The sequence below is a fragment of the Carya illinoinensis genome, chromosome 6 (assembly GCF_018687715.1).
Source record: "Carya illinoinensis cultivar Pawnee chromosome 6, C.illinoinensisPawnee_v1, whole genome shotgun sequence".
Taxonomy (NCBI): Eukaryota; Viridiplantae; Streptophyta; class Magnoliopsida; order Fagales; family Juglandaceae; genus Carya; species Carya illinoinensis.
Window position 1 is genome coordinate 6,782,041 of NC_056757.1, and position 14,065 is coordinate 6,796,105.

At 30.7% G+C, this 14,065-nt stretch overlaps 1 protein-coding gene across 1 annotated transcript; it reads right to left on the reverse strand.

The window, feature by feature from the left end:
- Positions 1–2,733: 2,733 nt before the first annotated feature.
- LOC122312871 lies at positions 2,734–5,135 on the reverse strand. The gene is made up of 2 exons (XM_043127533.1): positions 4,944–5,135; positions 2,734–2,956 (listed from the first exon to the last, which is right to left on the reverse strand). The coding sequence occupies exons 1-2, from the start codon at positions 5,084–5,086 to the stop codon at positions 2,830–2,832; spliced, it is 270 nt and encodes an 89-aa protein (XP_042983467.1). The 5' UTR covers positions 5,087–5,135; the 3' UTR covers positions 2,734–2,829.
- Positions 5,136–14,065: the final 8,930 nt, after the last annotated feature.

Consider the following 14,065-nt stretch of genomic DNA (forward strand, 5'->3'; position numbering starts at 1 on the left):
TATAGGGTCCCAAAACTTCCTGGAAAGTTCAAAACAACTGCCATCCACATGGGAATCGGGATCAAAGTAGGCAGATAAAGCAGTAGAGGTGCAGAGAAAGGCGAGGAAGGTCAAAGAAATAAATAAAGAAAATGTATCACATGTCCTAAGTGGGACACATATTATTATTATTATTTTAAATAAATTATTTTTAATATCGAGAATACACAATTCTTTTACAAGAAGTTTCTTATAAGTACACATGTTTCTAATCCGATAATTAGTGTGAATACAGAAGTATGAACCCAAGATATTCGTTCCATGGAGATTTTGCCCATATGTAAGTAGGGCTGTAATCGAGCCGAACTTTGGCTTGTCGAACTCGAGCTCGACTCAAAATACTCGAACTCGAGCTCGAGTCCGAACTTGAGATTTTTTTTAATTCTTTATTCGAGCTCGACTCGATAAGTTGAAATCTCAACTCGAGCTCGAGCTCGAATTCGTCCCACAAACGAGTTCGAGTCGAGTCGAGCTCGAGCTTGAGCTCGAACTTGAATTATTTTTTTAATAAGATTTAATAATTAATAAATTAAATAAATAAATAAAAAAGAATTAATATTGAATTTATACAATTAACAAGTAGAACCTCTATTAAATTATAAAATTTTAAAAAATTTATAAATAATTAATATCTAACTAGTTGATATTTATTCAAAATAACAATATATTATATGCCTACATATATTATTAATACATATACTTAATATGATAGAATATATCTATTTCATATATGGTTTCCATATACTTGTATATGAAATTATTAAATTTTATCAACTAATTATTATACAAATTATAAAATATACCTATGAAGTATATTTACTATATAGACATAAGTAATTAGAATACATATTATATATTTAATTATAAAAGTGGTATGCTTATATTATTAACTAATACATATACATGCATAGGTATATGTATATATTTATTAATATATGAATGAGTTTTAATCGAGTCGAGTTAACGAGTCAACTCGAGCATAAACGAGCGAGCCTAAACGAGCCTTAGTCGAGTCGAGTCGAGTATGTGTTATTTACAAATCGAGCGAGCATCTGCTTTAACGAATGAACTTTTTTTTTCACGAGTCGAGTTCGATTCGAGTTTAACCGAGCGAGCTATCGAACAGACTGGTTCATTTACAGCCCTATATATAAACAGATCTTGTTGTAGTATCAGCATTAGTAATGAACTTAATAAAATTAAAATTTAGCTAATATTTGATTAAGAAGTATAAAAAGGAGTTGTAGTGGTTTCAACAAAATTACAGTAATTTTAACTTTCATCAATTCCACTCGTCAAATCCGGTGAGCCTTAACTTTTGGCCAAATATTATTTTGGCATAAAAAAATCCTTCTCTCTCTTGCTTTTCGATTCTTACTTATTGCTTTTCATATTTTCTGTTTTTTAAACATATTTAATCATTTGCGTAGTTTTTTTACTTTAATTTGCATATATAGTATACCTGGAAAAATATAATTGTTGAAAAAACATATTAGGTGAAAAAATATGATTGTTAAAAAAAAAAAGCTGTTAAAAAATTTTATTCATTAGAATAATATGAACGTTAAAAAATTAATGTATAAATATTTAATAACGAGTAACTATTCAAATTATAATTAGAATTAAAATAAATGAAAATGTTAAAATCAATATTTTAATAAAATAGTGATAGATTTGTTGAGTCTGTTATTTAGTGTTATTGAAAACTGAGAAGTTACATTTGTAAAAGTAAATTTTAAAATTAAATTTTAGTCAAATTTTATTGAGCCCACCAATAATGCTATAAGGTTTAGGTGTTCACTAATTTCTTATCTTGGTTGGCCACTTGATGGGTCAGGTTAGGTCAAGGTTAGCTTATTCCTCATGTTTCACGACATTTTCGTTGGAAATGTTGTTCTTATTTTGCTTTCAATTTTTTTTTTTAAAAAAATATAAATATAATACTTTTAATCGCCCTTGATTATCACTTTAGAATAAGGGTCTAATGTACATACTTTTTCATCGAGGTTCAATAACTTATTTCTTAATAGCGATTTGGGTTTAATGGAAGTAGCATTAGCTATTCTACTTGAATAGTGGAATGGGCTTCCCAGAAAAGAAAAAAAAAAAAAAAAGGATTTAAGTGAGCAATATGAAGCTGAATTTCTTTAAAGCAAATTAAAAGCATTGAGATCAGATGAGATAATTTTAGATAAAAATTAAAAGTTAAATAAAATATTGTTAAAATATTATTATTTAATATTAATATTATTTTAGAAGTTAAAAAAGTTAAATTATTTATTATATTTTATGTAAAAATTTAAAAAAATTATAATAATAAAATAAGATAAAATATTTTCACTATCTAAATAAGACATTAACTTTTATATTAACTTATCTCATCTCAATTCATTATCGCACCCACGAAGTGAAGAAATGTACAAGGCCCCTTAAGCTTGAAGTGCTCAGAATATGATTCCAAGAAACATGGTAACATGGAAATGAATAATGATAAACTTACTACCCTTCTATCACTCTTTTATTATTTTTTTACTATTTTTTATAATTTTTTTATTTAATAGTTAAGAAAATGACTATTAATAAAATTATATATTTTTATAATTTTTTTAATGATTAAAGATGTAAAAAAAAAAAATTACTTAAAAAAAAATCAAATACATTAAAATACTAAAAAGATGGTAATAGAATAGTAAGTCAATCATATGGAAAGATATCAGGACATTGAATGTAAACTGATTTATAAATTTATTCTACATTAGTCACAGATTGAGGAGTTACAGGAGAGAAATTTCAATCATCATCATCATAAGACACGTGGAAACTAGTGGTGCAGCCAGATGCCTCAGGGTCCTCGGCCCCACAACAGTCATAGAACTTGGCAGCATACGGCGGATCATTGGGTCCCAATTCATAGTACCTTCGTACAAGAAAAGAGAAGAAAGGATCAAGCCACTAAATTTTGTTCCTGGACCTAAAATTATCTTTGAAATAAAACAAATAAACAGAAAGAAACAGGATTGGAAAAAACAGAGAACAATCTGAACCTAAAATTATAGTTTCATAACAACAAATTTTCTGATAAGAAATATAATAAATTTATCAAAAAATAATGAAAACAAAACTGCAAGTAGGACTCAACCCACTCAGAACATCCAGTCCAAATTCCATCCAAAATATACCAACTTGATTTGTTTTGGTTGAAAAGAGGATGGACCTCTTTGACCAACAGAATAGCTGTCAACCATAAGGACCCTTCTTGGTTTGAGACTTGTGAGGACAGGCAATCTCATTCGAAAGATCAAAATGTGAGTCTTTTGCTATATTAGGACATGAATACAAGAGATGCTCATTCCTACAACCATCAAATACATATTTAAGCAGTACAAGAGCATCAATTCAACACAAGTATCATTCATGGAGATGGACAAAACATCTTTTGCAAGAGAAAATTGAGACTCAGTTGCCCCATTACCACCTTACTGGCTCATAATCTCCGCGTTCAATTAAATTACTTATCAATCAAAACTCTGCAGCTAGCCCAGCACCGCTCACGATCTGGCTTCTTATATTTTCAACTTTCCCCAAAGAACAGGGTGCCATTTGGAGAACGTCTGGACTGAAGTCATGGCTACAAACACAATACTTCCACTCTTTCTCAATAATATGCCATTAGAACTAGAACTCCATGATGGCATGATTAAATCAACCAAATCCTCCAGCACATCCACCATTACAGTAGAATTCAACTCTGCTTCTGTTGTATAAATTTCATCTCACAGTATCAATTCAGTACCATATTAACTCAATATCTTCAATAGGTCACTGTCAGGATATAAGATTTCAAATCGTCTACCTCTCTCATATGGAGAGCTCTTGACACATACTGGACAATTTCTTGCTTGTGTTAAAGCAATTTTCCTTTTCCTTTTCCTTTTCACCAAAGTAGACCTACCAACATACGTAAACAACTAATGTCTGATAAGGCCTAACATAGGAAACACGGATATGAATTATTAAGGAACTGCCTAGCACTGGATACAAATTGGAAGAGTTCTTGCTCGAGTTAAACCGATTTTCCTTTCCATTCATTTTTTCCACACCAAAGAAGACCTACAAACATATGAAAACAACTAAAATCTGATCAAAGCTTGACAAGAAAAACATTGATATGAGGTATTAAGGAGCACTTGAAAACTTGTCAAAGATAAGCGTCATAACTCATTGCACATATTGCAGTTCAATTATCTATATCTGCCTTCAGGAAGTAAGATTCCAGCATAGCCCATCCCGCGTACCAATTGTAAATCTCACGTTCCTTAAGGACGCCATTAGCAAGAGGGGGGAAAAACAGAAAAAGAAACAGTATATATGGCCGAATTTACATGCTGTAATTTTATTCTCCAATATAAATTGCAACAGCAAATAAATACTGTAATCAGGTAATGGATATCTGGTAGATAGAGATAATTATAAAATTACAGGTGGCTATAACTTTTGTGGTTCATGGAGAAAAGAAAAATCAACAGACTTGTGCCGAGAAGATCTTCGAAAGTCGAAACTAAAGGAAATCAAATTCAATTGAAGACTTTACCCTTGTTCCTGACTTCGAGTAAGAGCAAAAAAAATTCTCAATTTATAAGAAACTTTCATACAACTGAATCTAGAACACAAATACCCAAAATTTAAATGGACCAAAGCCTCAAGTTCTGAGTCATATATCCAACAGATATTCCAAATAAGCAAATGGGTATTGGAAAAAATAGGAGATCTCAACTTCCCAGTTCATATATCCAAACAAACATTAAAAACTCAACAGAGTGAAAGGCACACGATTATCCTCGAAAAGCCACACAGATACCTACGCATATGCATATTTAAGGATATCCAGACGGGAGGAAGGGTACCTTTTCTGGTCGTCATGGCGGCGACAGACAAAGAAAGAAGTATGGAAGCGGCATGAGGAAGGGGTATTAGATGAAGGAGTATAGGTTTGATTGCATCTCCTGCATAGTTTCTTCTCCTGCTGTGTCTGGTTCTCTTTCTCCATTGCCCTTCGTTTGTGAGAGGACGTGTTCTCACTGTACGTAGCTTTTGTATTCTTTTTTTAAGTAGTTTTTGTAATCTTATTTCCTGAAAAAGAGACAAAATAAAAAACATTTCTCTTATAATTATTATTAGCAAAATTCTTTTAATTATTCTCATACACTACATATAATATATAATTTTTTTTTATTTTCTTTTCTTACCAAATGTTCACTAGTTGTTAAATTAGTTGAGTCTATCTTAAGAATTTGCAGGAAACTATATCATATTGCAATACACATTTGACGTGGAAGCATTTCGCATCATATATGTTAAAAAATTATTGGTATTTTTTTTTTTATATATTTGAAAATGGGGGTTTTGAACTCCATATTTTTCATATTTTCTTTTTGAAGGTTAAGGGTAATGCCAATCAGGCACAAGTCCTTTTTAAAACTGTAATAGATCTTGAAACAAATGGCCGATGTGTGTATAACAAAATTCATTCCACATATATCAATTATACTTTTTGTTGTCCAGATGACTAACAAAAGAGGGGGAGTGAATTGAGTTATATTAAAAAAAAATAATTATAAATCAAATATATAATATAAAATATAAACAAAATATGAAATAACAATAAATATAAAGAGTAAGGGTAAGAGAGAAGCAAACTCAGTATGTTAACGGGGTTCGGCCCCACTGCCTACGTCCTCGCCTCAAGCTATCTCTTGAAGATTCTCAAATTCACTATTCAACCTCCTTCAGGTGGAGATAGAAATCTATTACACCTTTGAACAACACCGCTACAAAGGATCTGTGCAGAACACCCTCTACACTTGCAATCACCTTACACATGGTGAATCAACTATTCTCCGTGTAAAACACTTTTTACATGCACAAGGGTTATAAACACCCTTTTTCTGATACAAGAGCTGATAGTGAGTAGGTTATCAGAAAACACTCCTCAATGAGTGAAATAAGAACAATACAGCGCAAACTATATATCTCAAAATGAATAAGGATTAAGGCTCAATGCTTAGAGAAGAGAGAATGAAAGTTTTGAATGAATATTGTATACTCTGGATGTTGTAAATGTGAAGCTCTCAAATGATCTATTTATAAGCATATGAGACCTCATATTCAAATTTAAAAAGATTCACATGTCAAAGACAATATCATTCACTTTTTTTAAAAAAATCAAATAAAAGGTTCTTCTTTTTCAATTGTCAAAGACAACATCATTCATTTTTCAAAAATTTCAAACCTAATTTTTTACTTTTGGCATATGACAAAAGGAGCACACTTTACTTTTCAAATATTTCAAACAAAATCATCTACCTTTTGCATAAGTCAAAAAAATCATCAATCACTTTTGAAAATATTCAAATAAAACATGCACATGTGAAAGATGACAATCAATCGTCTTTAATATTTTCAAAGTTCAACCCTTTAATCAAGGTATGCACATGTGAAAGATGACAATCAATCATCTTTCAAAATTTTCAAATTTAATTTTCTAAATATTCATGCACATGTGGAAAATGTATTTTAATGCTTTATGATAAAATATTAATTTTAAGCCTTAATCCTAATTTCAAATTTTTAAGAGATTTACAACATTACTTTATAACTTTAATGTGAACTTGTTCCCTTCTTACTCATGCTTGTTTCCTTGATGTGCTTGACTCCATTATGTAGACAACTTGACCTTGAGACTTCTTTATTCTTTGAATTCATTTGTTATCATCAAAATCCATGTGTAGATATATAATTACAAAAAACTTGAAACTTTAGGTTCAACAATCTCCCCCTTTTTGATGATGACAAATACTTAATAGAACCTGAAAGCTGTATTAATACTTAAGTTCCCCCTGAGAATGTGCGTTAGTTTTTCAAGCAAAAGTATAAATATAATTCTAAGCATATATAATAAGTTTAGCAATTCAAACAATGTTAATGTTCTAGTCTAACACTTCTCCCCCTTTTGGCATTATTAAAAAGGATTCGCAACAAGTAAATGGACTGAAGAAAACGGTGCGTTAATAGAAACTGTAGATAGTTGAATAAAATTGGATCCGTCCGTGACCCGACAAGTGTGGCTGGAGATTTGAAAAAAATCGCCCGATGTTGTTGACAAACGAGATTGAAAGCTTCGAGTTTCTAAAAAATGTCATTTTCACCGATCGGAAAAAAATCACATTACTCTTTGACTTGGATGATAGCTCGTCTGGTTCTTTATGCTATCTCTATAAAATCAGTCTTAAAGTTCATCCAATTCGCATCAAGTTTCATTCTCATCTCTATAACTCATTTGCATTCTTTCAACATTCTCGTTTTAAGCCTTCTATTCTATTCTCAATGGCTCATTCTTCTAATATTTCTCTAGATCCATTCATGAAACATTCTGCACCTCAACCTCCTGTCCTTTTTGCAGCTGCCATTGGTGTCATGTTGCAGCAAGAAAATAATAATCTGACTAATAAGTCAGATCTGATGCTATTTATGACTTGGTGAGTCTTGGGACTCGCTACTCTTCCTCTATTGTTGCTTTTTTTCAGCGGCTATAAGCCAGAAATCATGAAGTTGAAAAACTTAAAGAACAAATATTGTACTTCAACGAATTGTTCAAGAGTCTCACACAAGGGAAGGAATTATTCGGCAGAAGAATAAACAGTTGAAATTTTTATTAGATTCTTCATTTCGCTTGCCGGTTCCCATGGATAAGAATGACATGATATTGTATGAAGAGAATGAGCGTCCCAAACATGAGGCTAAGAATCTTAAGTTTATGTAAAAGTATTTAAAAAATTTATTTATATTTTTATTGACTCTGCTCTATCTTTTAAGAGATATTCATAGCATGCATCATACCTATTTCTCTTCTGATCATACATAATCTATCTTCTGGTAAAGGTTTTATGAAAATATCTGCTAACTGATTGTGTGTGTTTGTGAACTCTAGTACTATATCCCCTTTTTGCACATGATCTCGAAGAAAATGATATCTTATTTCAATATGCTTAATTCTAGAATGTTGTTTTGGATTTTTTGAAAGATTCATAGCACTTGTATTATCACATTTGATTAAAATGTGATTAAACATGAGTTTAAAATCTTCAAGTTGTTGCTTCATGTAGAGAATTTGAGCACAATAACTACTCGCAACAACATATTCTGTCTCAGCAGTAGATAGTGCAACAGAATTTTATGTTTTACTAAACCAGGAAACTAGTGCATGACCTAAGAAATGACATGTTCTACTAGTGCTTTTTGATCTATTTTACAGCCAGCATAATCTGTATCTGTGTAACTGATTAGATCAAAAGATGTGTGCTTAGGGTACCATAACCCTAGGTTAATTGTACCACTAAGATATCTAAGAATGCACTTAATTGCAATTAAATGTAATTCTTTTGGAGATGATTGAAAGCTTGCACATAAGCACACACTAAACATAATATCTGGTCTACTGGCTGTTAAATATAATAAGCTACCAATCATACCTCGATATATCTTCGAGTCAACTGGCTTACCGGATTCATCTTTATCAAGTTTAGTTGATGGGCTCATTGGTGTTCCAATTTCCTTAGCATTTTCCATCCCAAACTTTTTCAGTAATTCCTTAATATATTTTGATTGATTGATGAATGTCCCACTTTTTACTTGCTTAATTTGCAATCTGAGAAAGAATGTAAGTTCTCCCATCATGCTCATCTCAAATTCTTCCTGCATAGTCTTAGCAAAAACTTGACACATATTTTCATTAGTAGCACCGAATATTATATCATCAACATAAATCTGAATCAAAAGAATATCATCATTTTTATATTTAATGAAAAGAGTTGTATCGATTTTTCTTCTTGAAAAATATTTTTCAATCAAGAAACCACTGAGTCTCTCGTACCAAGCTCTAGGAACTTGTTTAAGTCCATATAGTGCTTTTGTGAGTTTGAAAACATGATTTGGGAAAATATGATTTTCAAAATCTGGAAGTTGCTCAACATATACCTCTTCATTTATAAAACCATTTAAGAAAGCACTTTTAACATCCATTTGAAAAAGTTTGAAATCTTTATAACAAGCATATGCAAGTAGCATTTGAATAGCTTATAATCTTGCGACTGGTGTATATGTCTCATCATAATCAATTCCTTCTTCTTGATTAAAACCTTGGCTACAAGTTGAGCCTTATTTCTAGTAATGACTCCGGACTCATCTTTTTTATTTCTAAAAACCCATTTTGTTCCAATAATAGTATGATTTTTGAGTTTAGGAACAATTGTCCAAACATCATTTCTTTCAAATTGATTCAACTCTTCTTGCATAGCTAGAATCCAAGATTCATCGAGAAGTGCATCATCAATATTTTTGGGTTCAATCTGAGATAGAAAAGCAGTATAATTATAAATATTTCTAAGAGATGATTGAGTACTTACGCTTCGTAAAGGTTCTCCCAAAATTTGTTCCACTGGATGATCTTTCACAAATTTCCACTGTTTGGTTGCATCTTGTATTAAATTTTGATGATCTTTCATGATGGCTCCATGTTGAGCTTCCTCTATTGTGTTCTCTTTGTTGAGATTGAGACTTTCCATGTTATTTATACCTCCTGTTTCTTCATCAATAGATTTCTTGGAGAGTGGAGAATTAGATTTATCAAATACTACATGCATAGATTCTTGTACAGTCAAAGTCTTTTTATTGAATACTCTATAAGCTTTACTATTAGTAGAATCCCCGAGAAAGATACATTCATCAGATTTTGCATCAAATTTGCCTAAATTATCACTGTCAATCAAAATAAAACATTTACATCCAAATACATGAAAGTAACCAATGTTGGACTTTTTCTCATTCTAAAGCTCATAGGGGGTTTTATCTAACTTAGACCTTAGCATAACTCTATTTATAACATAACATGCAGTACTTACCGCTTCGACCCAAAAATAACTAGGCAAGTTGTTCTCATTGAGTATTGTTCTTGCCATCTCTTGAAGAGATCTATTTTTCCTTTCTACTATTCCATTTTGTTGAGGAGTTCAAGGAGCATAAAAATTATGCACAAAACCATTTTCGTCACAAAATGTTTTAATATTTTTATTAATAAACTCTTTTCCCCTATCACTTTGGATACTTGAAATTGTGTAGCCCTTTTCTTTTTTAATTCTCTTGCATAACTTGGTAAAGACATTATGTGCCTCATCTTTAAGAGCAAGAAAGATGACCCAAGTATATATAGAGAAATCATCAACAATAACAAATGCATAATATTTTCCTCCTAAACTTGCAATTCTATTTGGTCCAAAAAGATCCATGTGTATCAGTTGCAATGGTCTAGTAGTGGAAATATGTTTTTTGGTTTTAAAAGAAGTTTTTGTTTGTTTACCAAATTGGCATGCATAACAAATTTTGTCTCTAAAAAAATTTATTTTTGGTAAACCTCTCACAAGATTATTTTTTGAAAGTTTGGAAATAAGTTCCATGTTGGCATGACCTAATCTTCTATGCCATAGCCAACTAGTTTCATTTTGAGCTGAAAAGCAATAGCATCTTGTGAGTTAATTTCTTCAAAATCGATTGTATAAACATTATTACTTCTAAAAGCAATAAAACAAACATTACAATCATGATCATTCAAAATAATGCACTTATCCATTTTGAAAATAACTATAAATCCTTTATCACATAATTGACTTATACTCAAAAGATTATGTTTTAGACTTTCAACAAGTAGAATATCTTCAACTATGAGAGAAGATTCATTACCAATTTTACATATTCTCACGATCTTCCCTTTCGAGTTCCCTTTCGAGTTGTCTCCAAATGTCACGTGTCATTCTTCTTTAGATTTAAGATCAAAGAACTTAGTATTGTCTCCCGTCATGTGTTTTGAACATCCACTATTTAAAAACCATTTGTTTTTGCTTGTGGATGACTTCATGCATACTTATAAAAGCAATTAAAATGATTTTTCTTGATACCCAAGTTCTTTAGGTCCTTTATTTATTAGTATTAGAAGAACCAAGATTTTTAGGTAACCATATAGCCTTAATAGTTATTGTATGATTTCTTCTAATAAGACAAGCATGATAATTAAGACTATTTCTATTACAGAAATTGCAAATAGCATGTGACATATATGAAGAATTTGAATGATTATAATCGTATCTTTTTCTGACAAAATTATTTTTATGAAAAGAATTTTGAATATTGGTCTTTGATGTAGAAGGATTATCAAAGAAATTTTTATAAGGTTTGTATTTTTGTTTTGGCATATATCCCAAGCCTGCCTTATCAAAAACACATCTTTAACTACCAAGAAGTTTTTCAAAATTTCTTTTTCCATTCGTAAAGTTTTCAACAATATTTTCTAAATCAGTTTTCTTTTTATTCAATTCAAGATTTTCATCTTTCAAAATGATACTTTCTTTTCTTAAAATATCAATTTCGTTTGTTAAAGAAGAATTTTTCTTTTTCAAAGTAGTATACTTGATATCCAATTTTTCAAATTCCTCATATACCTCTTCTAAAACATTTTGCAATTTTTCATATGAAAGATCTTAGATTTGTTACCTCAATGTTATCTTTAGCCATAAGACAAAGATTTGCTGATTCTCCATTACTTGCTTCACTATCTGAGCTACTTGAATCATCATCCCATGTAACTTTCATTGCTTTCTTACCTTTGTTTCAATCTTTCTTTAGCAGAGGACAATCTAGTTTGATATGACAGGCTTATTGCATTTATAACAAATTAAAATGTAATTTTTACCTGAATCTTTTTTGGAAAACTTTTTGAAAGATTTCTTTGGAAAAGTTTTATTTTTCTTTAAGAACCTCTGAATTTTTCTTGTTATCATCGCAACTTCTTCATCTTTGTCTTCATTTTCCTCATCGTCATCACTTTCGCTTTCATGAGGAACAACTTTAAGTGCCAAGCTCTTCTTTGACTTTCCTTCTTCTTCTCCTCTTTTCAATGTGTACTCATGGGTGATAAGTGACTCGATAAGTTCATTCACTTCGAGCTTCTTGAGGTCTCTAACTTCAAGAATCACTGTCATTTTTGATTCCCAGCATTTTGGTAGAGAGTTGAGAATTTTTCTTACTATTTCCATCTTGGAATAAATTTTGCCAAGAACTGTCAAGCTATTTATGATGTTAGTAAAACGAGTGTGCATACTAGAAATAGATTTATCATCATTTATCTTAAACATTTCATATTCATGAGTAAGAATATAAATTTTTGATTCCTTGACTTGCGAAGCTCCTTCATAAGTAACTTCCAAGTTATCCCAAATTTCTTTTGCCATAGCACAAGTCATTATTCTATTAAACTCATTTTCATTGAGAGCATTAAATAATAAATTCATAGCAGTTAAATTCAAAGTATAAAGTCTATTGTCTTCACAATTAAACTCTTATTCTTCCTTTTTGACCTTTACTCCATCAACCACTTTTGTTGGAATATAAGGTCCATTTACAATGCATTTCCAGATTTCTCGACCTTAAGCTTGAAGGAATATTCTCATTCTAACTTTCCAGAATGAGTAATTATCTTCGCAAAAGAGTGGAGGCCGACTGCTAGATTGACCTTCACCAAATGAAGTTGCAATGTTAGCCATAAGATCTTAACTCAAAAGATAGTTAATTTTATAATAGAGCTCTTAACTCTGATATCAATTGTTGCCCAGATGACTAGCACAAGAGGGGGGTGAATTGAGTTGTATTAAAAAAAATAACAATTATAAATCAAATATGTAATATAAAATATAAACAAAATATGAAATAGCAATAAATATAAAGAGTAAGGGTAAGAGAGAAGCAAACTCAGTATGTTAACGAGGTTCGGCCCCACTGCCTAAGTCCTCGCCTCAAGCTACCCTTTGAGAATTCACAAATTCACTATTCAACCTCTTTCAGGTGGAGATAGAAACCTATTATACCTTTGAACAACACTGCTACAAAGGATCCGTATAGAACACCCACTATACTTGCAATCACCTTACACGTGGTGATTCAACTATTCCCCGTATAAAACACTTTTTACACACACAAGGGTTATACACACCCTTTTTCTGATACAAGAGCTGATAGTGGGTAGGTTATCAGAAAACACTCCTCAATGAGTGAAATAAGAACAATACAGCGCAAACTATATCTCTCAAAATGAATAAGGATTAAGGCTCAATGCTTAGAGAAGAGAGAATGAAAACTTTGAATGAATGTTGTATGCTCTGGATGTTGTAAATGTGAAGCTCTCAAATGATCTATTTATAGGCATATGAGACCTTATATTTAAATTTAAAAAGATTCACATATCAAAGACAACATCAATCACTTTTTTAAAAAAATTCAAATAAAAGGTTCTTCCTTTTCAATTGTCAAAGACAACATCATTCATTTTTCAAAAATTTCAAACCTAATCTTTTACTTTTGACATATGACAAAAGGAGCACACTTTACTTTTCAAATATTTCAAACAAAATCATCTACTTTTTGCATAAGTAAAAAAAAACATCAATCACTTTTGAAAATATTCAAATAAAACATGCACATGTGAAAGATGACAATCAATCATCTTTAATATTTTCAAAGTTCAACCCTTTAATCAAGGTATGCACATGTGAAAGATGACAATCAATTATCTTTCAAAATTTTCAAATTTAATTTTCAAAATATTCATGCACATGTGGAAAATGTATTTTAATGCTTTATGATAAAATATTAATTTTGAGCCTTAATCCTAATTTCAAATTTTTAAGAGATTTATAACATTATTCTATAACTTTAATGTGAACTTGTTCCTTTATTGCTCATGCTTGTTTCCTTGATGTGTTTGACTCCATTGTGTAGACAACTTGAGTTTGAAACTTCTTTAATTTTTGAATTCATTTGTTATCATCAAAATCCATGTGTAAATATATAATTACACAAAACTTGAAAACTTAGGTTCAACACTTTTTATATAGAAATATTGTTGTGCAAATTTGAAAAATGACAT

Bases quoted from the DNA above. Each gene is read 5' to 3' on its own strand.
- LOC122312871 (XM_043127533.1), bottom strand. From the start codon at position 5,086: ATGGAGAAAGAGAACCAGACACAGCAGGAGAAGAAACTATGCAGGAGA. The intron at 2,957-4,943 runs GTACCCTTCCTC...TCTTGTACGAAG, and splicing joins CGCCATGACGACCAGAAAAG to GTACTATGAATTGGGACCCA.